The sequence below is a fragment of the Podarcis raffonei genome, chromosome 5, assembly GCF_027172205.1.
Source record: "Podarcis raffonei isolate rPodRaf1 chromosome 5, rPodRaf1.pri, whole genome shotgun sequence".
Classification (NCBI taxonomy): Eukaryota; Metazoa; Chordata; class Lepidosauria; order Squamata; family Lacertidae; genus Podarcis; species Podarcis raffonei.
In genome coordinates, this window is record NC_070606.1 from 69,219,042 (window position 1) to 69,238,528 (window position 19,487).

A 19,487-nucleotide genomic window follows, 5' to 3' on the forward strand; every position below is an offset into this window, starting at 1 on the left:
CCCCTCCTCATTTAATCCCCACGACAACCCTGTGAGTTAGGTTAGGATGAGAGGCAATGACTGGCTCAAGGCTACTGGCTTCTGGGCATTGGGAACCCCAGAACAAGGGACTTTGTCAGCCCTGTGCTCAGTGCTTTGGGGGAGTGCCCAACACCACTTGGGCACTTGGAAACCCCTGCACAAAACAGCAGAAAGCAGGCTGGGTGGTTGATGTGAGGGAGAGCAAAGTTTTGTTTTTGCAAGCTTAAAATCTAAATATCATAGTCGTTAACAAATGGAAATATTTTCAGCAGTTGCTTTTCCATTGTAATGATGCAAACACATGATTTCCCAGGGTTTTCTTCGTCTTTGTCTTCAAAGAAACAGTAGCAGCTAAATTCACATTTATCAAACATAAATTAAAAATATTTTGTATAAAATCTTGGCTGTGAGCAAATATGTATAAAGAAATACGTTGTTTATTAAAAATGTATGTTGCCCTCCATCAGTTCTTGCTTATCTGGTGATCAATAGGAAACGCAGTTTGTACACTGCTGTTTGCAGCTGACAATTCTTTGAAGCCTGCTTGAGGAGTGCCAGCATTTCTTGTCTTCTGTTTTGCCTCCCAACGGCTGATCTCGTATGGACAAGCGGCTGTCTCTGTGAAGCAGCTGCGGGTGGGAGAAATAAATGCAAGAGTTTAATTTTTCAGCTTCAAAACATTCTCTGTCTCCAATCTACAAGCTGGCATGGCTCAAGATCCTCCTTTTATTTTTACCTTTTCAGCTATTTTGAGAGTCAGTGTGACAGCAGGAGAGGAAAATGAGAGGAGCTGTCAGAAATAGGGTCTCGTGCAGCGTTTCCTAGTTGGCCTGACAGTGACATGTCCTGATGAAAGAACTGCAGTTGGCCCTAGAGTTGAACAGGACAGTAATAAAGACAGATTGTGCCTGTCTTTCAATAAAAATAAAAAATAAATCTGTATACAAATCATACCTGTACATAGAAGCAAATCGTGTGCATGCATGCCAAGTAGCTTTTTCATAAAAATATAAAACACAAATCTGGAACAGAGAGATAGGAAGCATTGTCTGAAACGTTACCTAATTTGGGAAACAAGAACAGGATGAATGTGCAGGTGAGCTTGGTAATTAGATGTTCACTAGTCATCTGTTGTTATACTTGCCATTTCATATACATGGATTGTGCCATTTTGTCTAGGCCCATGGTTCCCAACATGGGGCACATGCCCCACAAGGGCGTGATTTGATTTTTAAGGGGGGCAATTCGAGAATGAGTTATTAACAGTGAATGGTCTAGTAGGCTTCCTCCACATGAATAGGAGTTCATTTTTTGAATAATAAGAATTATATGTCACGGGGGGAGGGGGAGTGGGTCAGGATTTTAGAGATGCTTAGGTGGGGAATGGCCAAAAAAAGGTTGGGAACCACTGGTCTAGGCTAATAAAGTAAACAAAGGTACCGTAAATAAGGATACAAATGTTGAGATTCTAACAAACTTGAGCAAGCGAGCACAGTTTCTTTCATCTACAGCGAATTTAGCAATGTCTAGTGACGTATAGGTGAAGTAAAATATAATCCTGATCTCATATTTATTTCATTTATTGAATAAAGTTTATATTCTGCATGATTGTTTAAAGCGGTTTACAAAAAAGGAGAAAATCAAGAGAAATTTTCCGTCATACTTTAAAACATACAAATGCTAAATTACTAAAACAGAGTAAAATTGCCTCAACTTTCTAAACATAATTAACATATCATACAACCTGCTGCAGGCGATGACATTCCCTTCCAGCGTTTACATGTTGGATAATTAAAAAATATGGCACATCTTCCTGTAGTCAGAAGTTGTATTTATTAGTCTCTACTAATTCATATACACACACCATATTCTGCTTCATGTATGGACCACTAGGCCAATAGCATTTTGTGATTTGGATTTACTAGACACTCATTGCTATAGTGGGATAAGCAAGCATCTGCCCATTTAGAATAAAGATTTGGAAGGAATTGACAAAGTAGAATATTTTTGTTGAACTTGCAGAGAAAAAAATGACCCCCATATTTCATTGTAATAAGCTGCAGTTATGGCAAAAGCACGATGGTTAAATATGAAGAGTAGAGGAAATTGTCTTGATTCAAAGTGCTTCCACTGACTTCTAATTTATTTTACTGTTAATTATAGCTGCAATAATTACTAAAAGGTATGGTAGATGAGTGCCTGGTGGGTGCTTGCTCATAAATGGCTTTTACATATAGAACAAACATTAGCTAATAAAATTACAGGGTTGTAGGTTTGTTTTTTTAAAAAAATTGATGGGAATATAACTGGTCTCTGTGAAACAGTTTTTAGAAGCTTGTTATTCAAAATGTTCTAATGACTCATCCTATATTACTTCCCTAAATACTAATTATATTCTTTGCCCCCCACCCACCAGTATCACTTCAATCCTTCCCAGTCAGTACTTGTAATAGAAGGAGATGACATTGTGAATATAAATCAAGCTCTCCAAAAGGTCTCCTATATCAACTCAAGACAGTTTCCAACTTCAGGCATTCGCCGTCTTAAAGTCTCATCCAAAGTCCAGTAAGTTATACTCACTGAGCTTGATTCAACCATTGCTTATACTTCATTAAACCTCATATCAAGAACCTTACAGGTTTGGATGTGGAATAATGGCATGAAAATAAAATCTATCAATATAATTGGTCTTTTAATGAATTGGCGAATAGCTTAAGAATTACATTTACTTTTACAGTGAAATAATTTCAGCTATACAGTAATTTCCTAATTCCTGCATGCCCATTGACTTCAGATAGAGTTCTGGATGTGTGTGAAATGGCCTCCTGATGCATTCAGTGTAAAATGGATGATTAGGTTCGTGATGCACATTTAACAAGATAGCTATATCAAACCCATTAAGTATCAATTTGAGTACCTAATGTAAAATGCCTAACAATTAGAAGCCATCTAATCAGATTTAACAATTGACTGTTGGTTATATGTTATTTAAGGGGTTTAAATGGTATGTGTGCATTGACCTTACTAAAGATCATGCCTACCAATGATATGCTCAGCTACCCTTTAAATAATTTGAGTAATTGTGCTCCTAATGTTCACAGGGAGCTGAGTAGGTTCAAAACTGCCCTATGGGTAGACAGGGGGGAAAGTCAAATGTGCTAACATTCCAAAAAAGAAGAAGAAGGAGGAATTGGCTGAAATGTTTTTTCATCAGACTGTGTGCTTCTTGCAAAGGAAGAATGTACACTAAAACCTCTTCCATGAAGTTAATGAATAATATATTTTTCAGATGTTTTGGTGAAGATGTCTGCATTAGTATCCCAGATATAGATGCCTATGTAATGGTGTTTCAGGCCAAGGAGCCCAAGATTACAATAAGTGGAATGGATCATTTTGCAAGACCGGCTGCACAATTTGAACAAGAAAGAGGCGTGATTCTTTTACCGGATATCAGAATTGTCAGCACAGTCACTAAAATGGAACACCCTCCTGACTTGAAGGAAACTGAAGATAGAGGTTTGTGGGTTTTAAGAGTTTATGGTTTCTGTGACAGTAGAGACTGAGCACCAGGTAGCACTGAGAAGGACATATTACTGAGACAAAACCTATTGCATGCTTAATATTAACAAATAATAGACCCAGCTAGGTTTCCCCCAAACGTTCTGTAGCCTTCTATAATCCATGAAGCTTCTTAGGTACACTGAAAGGCAATATGTTTTCACCCTTTTTAGGCTCACAACAACAATTACAATTTAGGAGGAAAATGCTGCAGAGTAGATGTGGCTAGAAGTAGTACTCTGAATGCCTCATCTCTGTTGTTCGTGCTTCACCTCACCATTATGCTTCATTTTGTATTTTGTATTTATGTATTTTGGTGAAGGGCAGTAGCCTCTTTCCCATGACAGGAACAGAATGCAAAGAAAATGCTGCCTCATGTCTGGGTGGCGGTGGCAGTGCAGCTGCTGTACTCAAGACATTTGTGCCCGTCTCAGTGCCTCCCTCCTTGGACGACAATGTCCTGTCTATCCAACCAGGCTTAGACACTGCAGGATTAGCTGGTTTCCTCTTAGGAGTCAAGTAAGATTTTTTAGATATCTGTCAGAATTGGCCAGATGAATGGCCCCTTTTATTGCCTGCACTGTTGTACAGGTTGCCAGTGTAGTTCCCACTGAGTCCACACATTATTTTCCATGGTGCTCACAGGATCCGGTCCTCGCACCCAGCATTAGGTTGAAAGAAACTTTTATCCAATAGAATTTTTTACAAGCTTAAATGTAGCATGGCTGATTTTTTTGGAGAGGGTATTATAACAGAGGAGGGCAGAGTTCATGGAATCAGAGAACTGTAGAGTTGGAAGGGAACCCAAGGGATATCTAGTCCAACCCTCTGAAATGCATGAATCACAGCTAAGGAATCTCTGACAGACCAACAGATAGACACCCAACCTCTGTTCAGCAACTTCCAATGAAGGAGAGCGTGCCACCTTCTGAGGTCATCTGTTCCACTGCCAAACAGCTGTTACTGTCAGGACATTCTTCCTAATGTTTAGTCAGAAGCTCCTTTCTTGTTATTTGAATCCATTGGTTCAGGTCCTGCCCTTTGGAGCAGCAGAAAACAAGCTTACTCTATATTCCATGCGCCTGCCCTTCAGATATTTGACGTGTAGTTGTATGGCCAATATAGTTTCTGTGGCTTGCAAATGTGCCCATAGGCTCCCAAAGATTGGTGGTTCTTGTTTCTTGTTTCTTTCTTTTTTTGGCCTTTATTGCCATAAGTTTAAGCAATAAAATCACACAAAGCCATCCAAATACACTGATAATCCAAACACATACAATATATAAAAGACTAGATAGCAGCCACTGAATAAATCAGACAACTTTAGATTTAGCTTTAAAGATCTCGGCTAAATACCCCGAAACAATCTTGATAGTTTAGGGAGTACCACCCCTCAACAAATATTGGATTACAAACTCTTTGTAAATCAATATTTTAAACTGTAGGGGAGTCCCTAGGAGATCTCTGTGAAGGGTGTCGAAAGGAGGGCAATCCAAAATTATGTGATGTATTGTATCTGGTGGGTTCTTATTGTTAAGCTGGTTGTTTTTAACACAGTAGGTCTCATTTGGCAGGCACAATACATGTGGAAAGAGGTAAAGAGAGGCTGGAAAGTTATAGTCAGCATCCTGATCAGACTGCTGAAAGGAGGCTTACCTGACCCAACCTCTCACAGGAAACATGGGGAAGATGCCATAATCCTTAGGTTTATTACTAAGGTTAATTAGCTCAGTACTCTCAGTCTAAAGAGCGTTCTCTGCATATGCAAAAGGTGTGGGTAGTGAAGAGCACCAACCAGTTTAAGACTGTTTTAACTGATACTTGGAACTATGCAGGTCAGGTTCTGAAGGCTGCCCATCAGAAGCTAGTCATGGGAATGGATGTTCCTGACTTTCACCTTAGTAAAGGGTATAATTTGTACTGAAAGGGGGTAAAGTGGTTTTCATTGATCACACACAGGTCAGACTTCCCATCATCCTTATCTGGTGCCCATTACTTCATTCCAGTGATATGGACGGGATGTTGGCAAGGAGTTACACAAACTCAGGCTACAATCCTCTACACACTTAGGAGTTCCAATGAGTCCATTGGAGCACACAGTGCTTCTCTTGACTCAGTAGAAGAGCCAAATCTTGCAGTGGACTGATACCCACAGTAGCTCTGCGGCAAACAAATCACTATTATTATTATTACTGTTATTATTAAAGCTGAGGGACATGTACACTAAAGATAATTAAGAATAGTTAAAAACAGAAAAAACAACAGATATATTTTAATAATGACAAAATACCTTCTATTTCCTCCCATTCTCATTCCACTTCACCACAAAAAAAGCTTTTATTCTTGTTTATGCAAGGTAGTGAATGAGAAGCCCATAATCACACAAAATCATACAGATCAAACTGTGCATACAATTGTTTTATTTTACATCTGATATTACAATAAAATCAAAGTCTCAGAATTCTTAGCTGCCCCAGTATAATTAAATGAGAGTCCAAATGAAAAGTAATGCTGTATATTTTTAAACAATTTTATATGAAAGAGATGTAGATGGAGCAGGAAATTACACTCTGAAGATATGTTCAGTGGTTGATGTTAATCCAGCACTGCTGTAAAACTAGAAAGTTCAATAAGAGAGAAAATAAAGCTAAGTGGGGAAATAATGAAACATGTTCATTTTCTTTCTCTCAAAACCACTTATCAGTTTCCCCCTTTCTCTGTCATTGTTAGAGATAATTTTGTCTTTCATTTCTGATTTTTCAGGCATCATCTTTCAGTGCTTCCTCCAGGCATTTGCTAAATTTTGATGCTGCTTTTATCCATACAAACACATGTGCATGTACATGAGCACACCAGTTTGCCTGCATCAGTAGCATTTTACCCTGATCCCTGCCTTGGTCATGCCCCATGCTCCACAGGACAGTAAAACAGATGACAGTGCTACTGAGCTAAACTGGGTCAGAAGACAAACATTTCTCATGGGCGGTTATGGCATTGTCAGTCCCTGAGCCATGTAGGAAATACTTAGATTACATCTAGAATTATGTATTATGGAGCTTGAGAGAGGCCGAAATGTTTCACAATGAGGAATTAGTTTCCTGAAACATTGGTACCACCCATGCATCTAATTGTTAGTTGGCCACAAACTATTTTGAATGGAATTGAAAGCATTTGCTATCAAATGTTGACAATCTAATTTTGAAAAGCATTCAAGTCCATTGTAGTTATAAGCTTATGCTCTTTTTAATTATAGCTGGAAAAAGTGGGTAAAGCAAATTGCCGTAAACCATGTTGCTACCAACATTAATCATTGGCTCACAACATTGAATTATATATTTTATCAGCGTCCTATTTAACTTGGAACTATTTTTGTATATGTTATATTTTCTTTGGTAGCTAAAGCAATATTAAAGTGCCTGTCTTTGCACCTGTGAATATATATTTAATGCACTTGAGGGAATCAGTGCAAATGTCACTCACCCTCAGCATAAAAGAATAAACGGACTATATTTTAGTGCAAACAAAGAAACTAAGATATAGTGCAATGTTAGGACTAGGCTTCCTAATGTATTGGAATAATTTTGTTTATGCTGGAACCCTGCAATCCAATTTAGGCATTACTTTTCCACAATCAGATTTCTGAGAAACTCTTTCTCATGTTGCATTATATGCAATTCACTTACATTACAAGAAAATTGCACGCAGGAACTTTGCAGGAGTACAGTGGTTCCTCGGGTTACATACGCTTCAGGTTACAGACTCCGCTAACCCAGAAATAATGCTTCAGGTTAAGAACTTTGCTTCAGGATGAGAACAAAAATTGTGCTCCGGCGGCGTGACGGCAGCAGGAGGCCCCATGAGCTAAAGTGGTGCTTCAGGTTAAGAACAGTTTCAGGTTAAGAACAGACTTCCAGAACGAATTAAGTACTTAACCCGAGGTACCACTGTACCAGGGATATACAGACTGGCTTGCAGACCCTGACTTCAGTTCTGATTATCACAGAACATACAGTGTTTTAAAATGTTATCCCAACAATACGAGAACCACCATGGTGGAAAGGTTTTCAGCAATCACATGTGGGGCCGAAGCCTTTCATAACTGCCAAAAGACTTTTCTACAAGAGACATTCCTTTTATGTTTTTCCAAATGTATCCCATGAGAGAAACAGTTTAAGTCAATTTTCCAGCCACTTGATGCCAAGTGGACCAGAGAATTAAATATGAAATTTGCATACTCTTCCTTCTGTGACAAGATAGTTGTTATTCTCTATAGTGAAATAGAGCAAGTTTATATCTCAAGTTTTACAGGCGTTGCCCATTAACAATCATCAAGTTGCATAGATGGGTGGTACTGGATCTTCTTCTCCTTCTTTAAGTAATAAAGTGACTGAGACAAATGTACTGGCAGAGAAGAAGTCTTGCTCCAGTTCACAACTCCTTAGTTACATGGTTTCCATACTTCATACTGTGTAGGCCTTGTTGGTGTCAGTACACATTGACAACAGAACAGCAAAACTATCCATATGTAAATTTGTTTCCAAGATTAAATTTTAATTCTGTGCTTTCCAAATAATGTCCAGGACCTATACTGTGCTTTAATACACCTTCCAAACGGTGTACAAACTGAGATATGAAAGCTAGCAGCTAAATGGCATGTTAAGCCTACACGTTATGGGCGCAACAACAGAATGTCTAGGCACGCTTATTTTTATAACAAGAATACAAAGCTGAAAATGAATGGACTGCAGCTAAAATATTATGTCCATTTTTTCACATGGTCCTGTTCTTTCCCTGCCCAACCCCCTAATGGGAATTTCAAACACTGCTTCCAATTGTCCTAGCGCAAGGGTTACCAATGTGGCACCTGGGGGTGCCAGTGTGCCCACAGTGCCTCCTACGTCACATACAAAAATCTACGTAAATGTTTCCTCAAAAATCCAAAATGCGCAAGAGGCTGTTTGTGCTTCCTCCTCAGTCTGCATTTGTACTGGCTAAGTCTTTCCTACATTGAAATCCCTCCCCTCAATGGCCACATTTCACTGGATACCAGGATTGGGTATCTACCCTCCCATTCCGTTCTGAATAGGGGAAGGCTGCAAAAAGCCACTTTCTCCAAGTGAGTGCAGCGGTGGCTGATGTAGGTGTATTTCCCCATTAATGGGGCAGCTCATGTTGCAGTGCATTGTATAGTATCACCATAAGCTGCTTTTTAACTTGGATCTTTTGTGTGTGTCTCCTGTTTGGTCCTCAGTCCATAAACCAGTTACCCTAGAAGAAATGCACCATAACTTGGATTTTTGTGACTTTTTGGTAATTGGAGCAGAACTGGACCCCACACATGAGTGTTTAGAACTGGATCGGACAGAACTTCAAGGAAAACACTTGGATGCTACAAACTCCACAGCAGGGTATTCAATATATGGTATGTTTAATTTCTTGATCTTTCCTCCCCTTTTTGACTTATTTTCTAAGTTTAAAATTAAATGTTCTTTTTTTGCGATTTGGAAGTTACAGCCTTTTGTTTAAGGAGAGAGTAGAATTCATTAGCATGGCGAAACTTAGAAACAGTTGCTTCAGATCCATCATGTGAATAATTGTTCTCTGAAGGATGTGGGGTCCTGCTATGGGGGAGAAGACCCTGCCTTCCATTTGGATGCAGATGACCTGGTTATTGCTGACTTCCAACAAGTAAATGCTTTATGTTTTCTGTACTAGATCAGCTCTTGCTTTTTAAACCAAAGAAATAATAAAATACCTCAGATTTCTAAATACTGTTAATGTAGCACTTAGCAGAAAAAGAAGTGGTGTTTATAATTTGAATGATAGTCCCTAAATATATGTCTGTTTTCTTCAAAATAATATTATGAATGGAAAATGTAATATCCCTATAAAAAGATGCAGACCTAAAGAGGATTGTTATTAGCCACCAATAGTATTTATTATTTTTGCCAGAGTTATGCCTGGCTTTTGTTCTGTCCATGTTGAGGAATATATATCCTATCCTGTACTACAAGATGGTGGGATGTGGGTTGATATGCCACTTCAGATTTTGGGGGCAAACACATATGGTTTCCAAGAGGAAAGGGAGCCCACCTGAAAGCTCGACCCCACCTCCTACAGGCACTGGTCTCTGGCTCTGTGTTAAGAAGGAAGGTCTGAAGGGGGATCTCAAGATAAGGGGATTTTCAAAGTAAGGCAGGTATCTCAGTCATGGGAAGGATTCTCTTTATATTCCTTAGAATCTCCCTTCAGACCTTCCCTCTCAATGTGGGGACAACTGTGTGTGCATCTCTCCTCATTTTTAGCCCATGTTTGAATAGGGCTAACATGGGAAAAACAAACTTCGATTTTCAGTGCGTATTGTGAAACTGGCCTTATTGTTTTAATACTAGTGATAACATGTCTGTTTTTTCCCATTATGATTTCTAGGCATATAACTTTTGTTTCATGCATTGATCAGATGCATGTGTTTTTAATGTCATATTTTAACATTCAAATTATTAAGCTATTCATTTGCCAAAACAACAACAGCCCTATTTTTATTTCATGGCTATAGTCTGTGCAGTGTATGTTTTCATTTACTTACTGATGATGTCTTATGGCTTCAGGTGTGGACACAATGAGAAACTACGCACAAGTCTTGCGACAGTTACGCTATCGTAATTGGCACACATCTTCCATCTTTGACAGGAAGTTTAGAATCAAGTGTTCAGAACTTAATGGACGTTACACCAGCAATGAATTTAATTTAGAGGTAAGTCTTGTATAAAACTTATGTTGACCACTGATTCCATGTTAAAAAAAGGAGTTTTATTTTTGCCTAACTATTCAGCACAGTAAATGTTTAAAATCCTGCATTCAAGCAGTGTGAAATTTATTTGTTTCTATAATGTGCCCCCTGTACTTTCAGTGCATTTCCATGGATCACTTCAGATGTAACACTACCCAACAGGCTGGGACAATACTCCATCTCCTCCCCCAGCTTTCACAAACCCACACACTGAAAATCTGTAATTAACATAGCTATGATTCAGCATTACCAAAGTTCATGTGTATCATAGTTAGATTTTAAACCAGAGATTAAAACTGGTCTTTTTTGCCTGTTGTGTTCATATAACATTTACCTCAGAAAATATTGCTTCTTGATAAGCATTCTCCAGTATTTACTGGAATATATGAATAAGCAATGAACATAGCCCTTTGTGGTCAGCTTGCATGCCAATTTAACCATTGACTTGTCTGGTTCCAATGTGTAGACTAGGCAGTAAATGATAGCAGTTGAAATGGTAGAATTATAATCAGATCAGAGGCACAGAGAGCCCACTATCTGTGAAGCAGTTCTGCACATCATGTTTTCCACCAACACCCAACAACTGCATCAATCCTGTTATGTAATGCATTTTCCCAGTATCCTATTGAATAGAAAAGCAGGGATCATGGCAATAGCTTACTTCAGAGAGCCAATGGAGGTGTGCTATTTACCGTATTTTTCGCTCTATAACACGCACCCGACCATAACACGCATGTAGTTTTTAGAGGAGGAAAATCCGTAGGCATGCCACCCGTAGGCATTCCCTCCATAACACGCACAAACATTTCCCCTTACTTTTTAGGAGGAAAAAAGTGAGTGTTATGGTGCAAAAAATATGGTATTTATTTACTTATTCCTCAGATATTACTTGATAAATATACTTTCAGATATTTAGCAACTGTGAGAGTGAATTTCATTATGAGTAGTTTCAAAGGTAACACATCCGATTGACATAGATTGGCAAGAAATTCCAAATGTAAGTCCAGGAGAGGAAAGAATTGATATCTTCCAAGTATATTAATAGGACAGAAATGGGGACTTAAAAGCATTTATGATGCCTGTGATGATTCTTTCCTGCATGGAACCCACTCTGCACTCTCTTTTAGTTGCTAGACATGATGTATGTGGGGGTCCCACCTAAGGAGGTGAATAGTTGGAAGGCTTAGCCTTAGACACTTCTGCACATGCATGGCACATGTGAAGTATCTGGAAATGTTATTTTATGACATATTGTGTTATCCAGTTGGGCAGAATTCCTAGTGCCAGGGTGCCATTCTGTTTATAATTAGCTCTCCTTCATCCATCTCTCTCCTAAATTCAAAGGCTCTTGACTATTTGTCTTGTGCATACTAAACTGCTGTTCTGCACACCTCTCTGGCTCTCAACTTCACACACACCATGTAGACAGCATTTCACTCTAAGAGCAACAGCTGCTGACTGTGGCAGCTCTTGTCAGAGACATTATGCAGTGTGTAAGTGAAACTGGGCAAAGATGAGAGCAGGCAGATGGAAGGGACAGAAAACAACTCGAAGATAGAACTAAAATTACATTCCCATCATGATCTTCTTTCATCCTTTTTGTGGGGTGAAACAGCATTTCAATAAGTCTCACTAAGGACTCACAGCATCCTCTCCTTTGTAGAGAAAAGGGATTTTCCATCACTGTGTCAGGAGTTTCTACTTGTAGACTTCGTATCTCCTTTCACTAAGTGACTGTCAATTGCGCATTACATCCTGTTTTGATATAACAGCCCTGCCATTTCACGGTGGCCCATGACCACTTCTCCATCACCCTTCTATCGCAGTCTTTTATCTATCTTAGCCAGCTAAACAACTTCCTAGAGTGCCCTCCTTTGCTAGAAACTCAGATTTTGTGAACTCATATTTTGAGTGCCTGTACTTATGTAACCAAAACAGCAGATCAACACAAGAGGTAGTTGAAGGCAAGCTTGGGGGAAACCTGAGGGTTGCAGAAGTTCAGTAGATATTTCGGGGGCTAACGGAGAGGAGTCTAAAAGCAGCTTACTGAATACCAAGGATGCTGAACAAGCATGAAATGCTTACTGACTGACATTGGGAGCAGCAGGGAAAGAAATTGATTATGACTATATACTGCTTAATGCCAAAATAGGCTTCTAAGCAGTTTACAAAGTATAAAAAATATTTTTAAAAACATTAAAACATAAATATCCACAATTAAAATAAACAGTTAAATGGTACCATTAAAACAAATAGGAAAGGAAAGCTGAATTAATAATAAATAATCACACACAAAGTGAAGGAAGAGCTACTTGGCTTTCTCCATCTATTGTTGATCCTTCATCTTTCCTCTTAGGGAATGGTTATCCCTGCTCCTTATCCTTATCCTGCTGATGAATATAATAACAGAGAAAAGGGAGGGGGATAAACAATGAATGGAGAAGGGCAGTCAGTAGCTTTTCCATAGGTGCTCCAGCTTTCTCTTACCATTGGCGGAGAAAATTTCAGAACGGCTCGCATTGTGGGTTCTGCTCCCATAGAGTGGCTATAATGTTAAGTGTGCCCAAAGTGATTTATAGCATTTCACTGTTAAATCCTGAGAACGTTGAATGTTGTCATTGAAACTGACAATGTAGGGAAATATTCTACATTATTTGAGTCCACAAATGTCTAAAATACTGACTTCTCTTGTTGGTCATAAAAAAACAACAGGAAATAGAATGTTATTATCAAATATTGCTCTGTGTGGAAGATTGTAGATAAGCCTCCTGCACCCACTGGATAGCAGAGCCTTTTTATAAAACTCTTGTTGTAAATTTATGCCAGTGTAAGATTGTGCTGGACTGTAAAACTTTCAGGGTGACAGGATGCTGAATAGCACCTGGACCACTTCATGCCATTGCTCCACTTCAGATAGACAAGGATATTGACACGACACTGTAACACTGCCTTATTTACTGTTTTGAAATGTTTATGCCACCAAACCCTTCAGTCTGGACTCATTCTTCTTATGACTATAGCAAATGTTCCCCAAAATTCCCGCCACCCCCAAAGTACTGAGGTCATAGTGCCAACAATCTGTTTTTTCACAACCTTTCCCTCTAAATGAGCATTTTCTTCTCCTAATGCATCTTTTTGGGCAAATTTTGAGGCAGATTCTTCACATCAAGCCTTGAATTAACTGCCTTCTCTCAAAGGAAGGGAACGGCTCAAACATCTGTTCAATGATTAACTTTTCTACCAGAGTTTTAGACAGAGAGAGGCAGGTGATTGAACTGCCCACTTACTCATCTGCAACATCAATCCTCTTTTTCCTCTTCTAGGTTAATATTCTACATAGCTCCAACTCCAATACCATGGAATATGTAAATCATATGGTAATACAGCCGCAGTTTCTCCAATCTATTCATCACCCAGAGGAAAGCATAAACAGTATTCATGGCTCAGGTATTAAATGTATTAAGAACATATGAATTGCCTTTTTGGATCAGACCAAAATCTATCTAGTCAAGCATTGGGTTCCTGGTAGCAGCCAAATGTCATTTGGCTCTTATGAGTGGATGCGAAGGTGATAGCCTTTCTTTGTTTGTTGTCCTCAGCTTCTAATTCAAAGGTCAACTTCTTTCATACAGTCTACACATGCAGCTATCATAAGCAACAGGCACTAGTGGAACCACTTTCCTTTTTTCTATATTAAAAAATGTTTATTTTTTTGGGGGGGATCATATTAGTAAGTATGCTGGGAGGTTCCATATGCAAGTTCCATGCACAAAAGGCAGTTCAGATATGTAACCTCCATTACAGATGAAACTATTATTTTTCACCAATTCGGCGTCATGAAACTACACAAAGGGAAGTGTGACTGTGGCATTGACCATTGTTTTTGCTTGTTGCCATGGCCAGCAATAAGGGGGAGGGTCACAGTAAGCATTTTAAAATGACAGTATTCTATAATGAGTATTTAGTTATATGTGCACATATTTTCATGAGATAGAAATACAATAATATCTGTATAGAGATGCTATAGGACAACTATGTTTAATTTTCCCATTTTTGTTTCATTTCAGTACTTCCAAGTGTGGCTACTATTGTCATAGTCGTCTGTGTCAGTATCTTAGTCTTCATAGTAGCTTTGGGAGTATATAGAATTCGAGCAGCTTACAAGCAGAGCTCAAAGGAGAGTGAAAGCAGTAAAGAAAGTGAAATGGACTGGGATGATTCAGCTCTGACCATCACTGTCAATCCTATGGAGGTAAGTAGCAATGCCATGATGCCAGATGTTGGGAACCTTTGGGCCTCCAGATGTTGCTAAACCACAACTCTCATCAGGCCCAGCAAGTGTGGTCAGTTGTCAGGAATGATAGGAGCTGTAGTTCAACAATATCTGGAAGGCCAAAGGTTCCACACAACTAGTCTATACCATCTATTTATGATGACCCATACACAAATGGTATGACAGAGGTGCCTACACATGTACATGTATGGGCACACCACACAGTCTGAAACTGCACAATCAGTTTCAGATAGCATAGATTGTGCAGCTGTACACACCTAGGCACTCATTTTAGACTTCCTGCCATACAAGTATAGAGGTCAAGGGACCAGAGTAGTGGATATGTCAATGTTCTGCTCAGCATCAGTGGTGAGGAACTTTTGAAAAAGGCTTGTGAGTTCTTTGAAAACCCTAAAATCAAGACAACAAAATGATCTGGACTCCTTGGCAGGTTTTGAATAAACATCCACAAATTTATTAGTTGAACACATGATAGATAAGACAAGGATATGTACAATTTTATAACGTGCAGAGAACAATATGTGCAAAGAAATTAGAGAGGGGAGCTGAGGGAAGTCCTTGATGGGGGAAAATAATGTAATTGATTATTTGGACTGATAATTTGCTACATTGAAAACGAAAAAATCATGGAATTATATATGACAAAGGGTTCTCTCCAGTCTGCTACTCAGCTTTAGGATTAATCCTCTCCAGTTGCAGAGGAGGTACAAGCATGCCTAAGAACTGCTTCCAATATTACAGGCATAGGCAAACTCAGCCCTCCAGATGTTTTGGGACTACAGCTCCCATCATCCCTAGCTAACAGGAGCAGTGGTCAGGGATGATGGGCATTGTAGTCCCAAAACAGCTGAAGGACCGAGTTTGCCTATGCCTGCAATATTATTTTCAGCAGTGTAGCTGCCTCAGTGTGCCTCTTCCAGTTTTAGTTGTATGAAAGATGCAGCAATTCAGCTTAATAATACTGGAGTCACATCGTCATATGGGATGAACCCATTCTGCAGCTCCATCCTAACACCAGCAAAATGTTAGAACTGGAGCCACAGCATGGGCTTCTTCCACATGATCCTGGCAATCTAATAGTAGTGATCATGGGAGGGAATAAACCATGGCAGCTGTTACACTATTGAAGATTAATAAACTGAAGAGGACAATGGTTTGGTCTAAAATTGTCTTGACTTTTGTCAATATGCAGCTCTTTTTTCATTTACATTACTGAAAGGAACCTTGTTTGATCATCCTGGAGGAGCATATAACACTCACAGAACTCATTTTTTTCAGACTTCAATCAAGACCTATATTGGGGGTGGGAAGGACATTAATTATTTGGAGCTCTCTGTCAGTCAGCCACTGGTGGATATTATTCAGTAGAATTGCTTTCTATAAATAATTATTTTAGGCCGAGTTTGCTATTTTAGAGAAGACTTCAGGTCATATGTGATTGACTGACACCTCAATTACCTTTGTTTTCTAGCTCTATCCTTTAGCTTGCCCCCTCTTGCAATGAACATCAGTTTCACTTATCACATGATGGATAAGTCTCCCATGCAGTCCAGCACAGCCCCATTAGGGTAATAGCATCTGTCAGATTATGGTTGTGTATTGAAGCATCTGAAGGCAGAATCCCAGCTTCTTAGTACTTCATCTCACTTTTAAAATCAGTAAACTTCTTCCCCCATTACCTTTTTAGCCTTTAGTAGTACAACTAATCTCTCAATAGCAGCTCTTCCCTGTGTTCCTGCACAATACAGAAATATGAAGAACCTCGTCATATACAAGAAGAAAGCGAGGAAGAGGAAGATACAACCAGTGCTGAATCAGATGAAAGTGAAGAGGAAGAAGAGGAGGAGGAAGAAGACGAAGAAGAAGAAGCAGCTATTGGAAATAAAGGAGACAAACAAAATGCAACCAGGCAAGATCAGCTGGAGTGGGATGATTCAACACTACCCTACTAGAAACCCTTAGTTTTATTGCTCCTTTTGTATACACCAATACTGTGTATTTCTGAGTCAATCCTACTGCGTCAACCCCATCTTGGATCTATGAGTTAATTGGCAGGATTTAACTCTATTGACTTCAGATGATAGAACTGCATTGCCTGAATTTGATGTAGTTGTATCAAACTGCTCCAGATAGTTATTCCTTTCCTAGTGTATGGGTAATGGCACCTGGTAAAAGCACAGGGTACAACCGTTTATGTCTCACCTGTGATAACACCAACCTGACGCCATATGTTCCTTACCACTTCTCCCTTTCCAGGAAACTCCAATATCTTCTAATAAGATGAATAAGAATATGCAAAAGTCCTGTTTGCCAGACCATAAAGGATACAGTTCAACTTTTCTTTTTCTTTTTATATTTAAGTGAATTCAAGTCCAAGTAGACAATACCCCCTTTCTGGGTTTGGTTCGACTTTGGTTAAGAATCCTATGTTCAGAAGGAAAAATGTAGGTGCTACTCATTAGGGCAACAATTTGCTCTCATTTCCACTGTTCTGTTTTAATTAATTGCCTTCTACAAGAGGGATTCAGAGTACTTTAAATTGGGTGTGTGGGTGTGGGTGTGATATACACCCAAACACACACAGGAATGGATAATAAATTTCACTGCTAATGTTCAAACTCGGCAGGGGGGAAATCCTTATCCAATTCACCTACTCATACTCAACTGTAAAATCCTATCGCCTTTGCATGTGATGACTTTTCCCTCTATCACACAGATGAACCAAAATCATGCAAAATATAGGTTTGACTTGGTTAAGACCTTTCCTTCTGATTTACACAAAAAAATTATTCTCTGCACTGTAAATCATTACTTTGTTGACATACCTTATGGCAGCATTATACAATAGCTGGGCTTGGCTGAGATTTAGTCAAGTGCTGTGTGTATGGAGCTAAACATATGTAGCCTAGGGGAATTTTCCCTAGCACATATTAGAAAGAAAGCCCCTGATTTTATTTCTGCAGCTAGAACTGGTATGTTCTGTTTTCTACCAAAATATATTGGGCACCAAGAAAACAAGGCTACAGCTGAAAGGTCTCTCATCTGAACCCCAGACTGGTTTCATTTTTGTTGTTGAAGGAAAGGTATGTTTGGAAAGTGCAAGATAATGAAACGCAGAACATTAAAGCAAAAACAACTAGTAGAGTTTTGGAGGAAATGCAGTTTATAGTATAGGGTAGTTTTGGTTCCCTCCCCTCAACCACTGTATTCTAAATGTTGAAAAGGCATTGGCATGTCTGTGTGGTTTGTTGTATAATTCCCCCCTTAATTTTCTCTGTCTTTGCAGCTACATGATTGTGGAACACTGCATTACTTGATGCTGTGCATATTTTAGACATATAGAAGCCAATGCATTTTGATGCAGAAGCAAAGAACATTGTTTTTTATGTTCCAGTTTCTAATTTCATATTTTTCCCCTAAAGGTTTTTGTGTTTGCTTTTGATTTTTTATCTCAACCTGAGTTTTGGAGGAATGCCATCTCATCACCCTGTGACAAGAAAGCATCATCGTGTTAACAGAGGTTAGAGCAGTCTGTGGGGTTTAGTGGAGAAAAGCTTCTGCTGCTATTTTATTTTCTCCAGGAATAAGTTCTGAGCAAAGGGAGTGCAGGAAGCTGCCTCTGATTAGGTCAGACTATTTGTACATCTGTCTTTGAGTATGTCTAATCTGACTTGCAATGGCTCTCTGGGGTTTCAGGCAGAAACCGTCACTTGCTAGCAAATCCTTTTTAACTGGAGGTGCCTGGGATTGAAGCTGGGACATGCTGCATGCAAAGTAGGTGCTTAATCACTGAGCTGCAATATAGGAAGGAAGGAATGAAGTTCTTTCCTGCTACCTAGCTGCCAGAGTTTAAGACTACGGACATTCTAAGGTTCATGGATAGGAGTGCCATTTTGAAGCTAGGATGGGCTAAAGAGAATCCATCTGGACAGCTGCATTGTCTCATTTGAGCACTATGAGATTAAATATTATCCAGGCATGAGCCCTTAGGTCTTTCATAGCTATGGATGAGGTCTAAAACATTTTAAAGCAGAAGCAGGGAAATGAGAGAGAAAGATAGTGTGGGTGTGGGGTTTGCCTTCTTAGTTAACCCATGGACAAGTCCTCAATTAAATAATGTCTGTATTAGAATGTATCCATATTTCTTTGGCAAAGTAAGCTGGGGGACACACACATCAATATTTAAATTTGTTTTATTTTAGCAGCCTACATGAAATGTTCTGACAATAAATTTACACTTCCCAAATATAAATTGAATTTTAAAATTTAAGTTACACCAATTTCTGTACTCAAAAACAAAACAAAACACTTTCCTTCTGATTACCAAACCAGCATAAGAATTGCCATACAATTAACTTTGAGAACTGCAGCAAATTTTATCATCCCCATGTGGATTCATAGAGGTTCAGAGAGGGCAATGACACGCTTATGTGTCAAAATTCTGATGATACTCAGAAGTGCTCAACCATTCAGATGCACCCAAAGGAAACAATCCTGTACACAAGATGCTGATGTAAAGCAAGCCTGTGTAAGTCAAGATGGTGTAAAGCTACACCCAGTCCAAACTTTGCTCAGCAGTGGAGCTACTTCTGAATGATGAGGCTTAGGCTTGGCAGAGGGGAAGCAAGCCTTTAAGGAGTGTTCTTTGCCAGGTAACATAACTGAGCTGAATGGACGTAGGATCCAGCCTAAGTCCTCCCACTCTGGTCCCACCCCCAGAACACCTGTTTTCTTATGCTGGTTTAAGGTTTGCCGGCTAGCTGGAATGGGGGAGATACACCAGTATATATCTGGTGGAGCTGAGGTTGGGGATTTAAGCTGGCATAG

The 19,487-nt window shown here is 39.2% G+C and overlaps 1 protein-coding gene across 1 annotated transcript in view; it reads left to right on the top strand.

The window, feature by feature from the left end:
• CLSTN2 (calsyntenin 2) overlaps positions 1-17,404 on the top strand; it is a 339,735-nt gene extending 322,331 nt beyond the window's left edge. The window contains exons 11-17 of the mRNA XM_053389993.1: positions 2,438-2,586; positions 3,311-3,537; positions 8,828-8,998; positions 10,185-10,330; positions 13,690-13,813; positions 14,434-14,618; positions 16,409-17,404. Coding sequence (XP_053245968.1) covers positions 2,438-2,586; positions 3,311-3,537; positions 8,828-8,998; positions 10,185-10,330; positions 13,690-13,813; positions 14,434-14,618; positions 16,409-16,612 — 1,206 coding nt within the window. The 3' untranslated portion in view covers positions 16,613-17,404. The remainder of the gene's footprint in view (positions 1-2,437; positions 2,587-3,310; positions 3,538-8,827; positions 8,999-10,184; positions 10,331-13,689; positions 13,814-14,433; positions 14,619-16,408) is intronic.
• Positions 17,405-19,487: the final 2,083 nt, after the last annotated feature.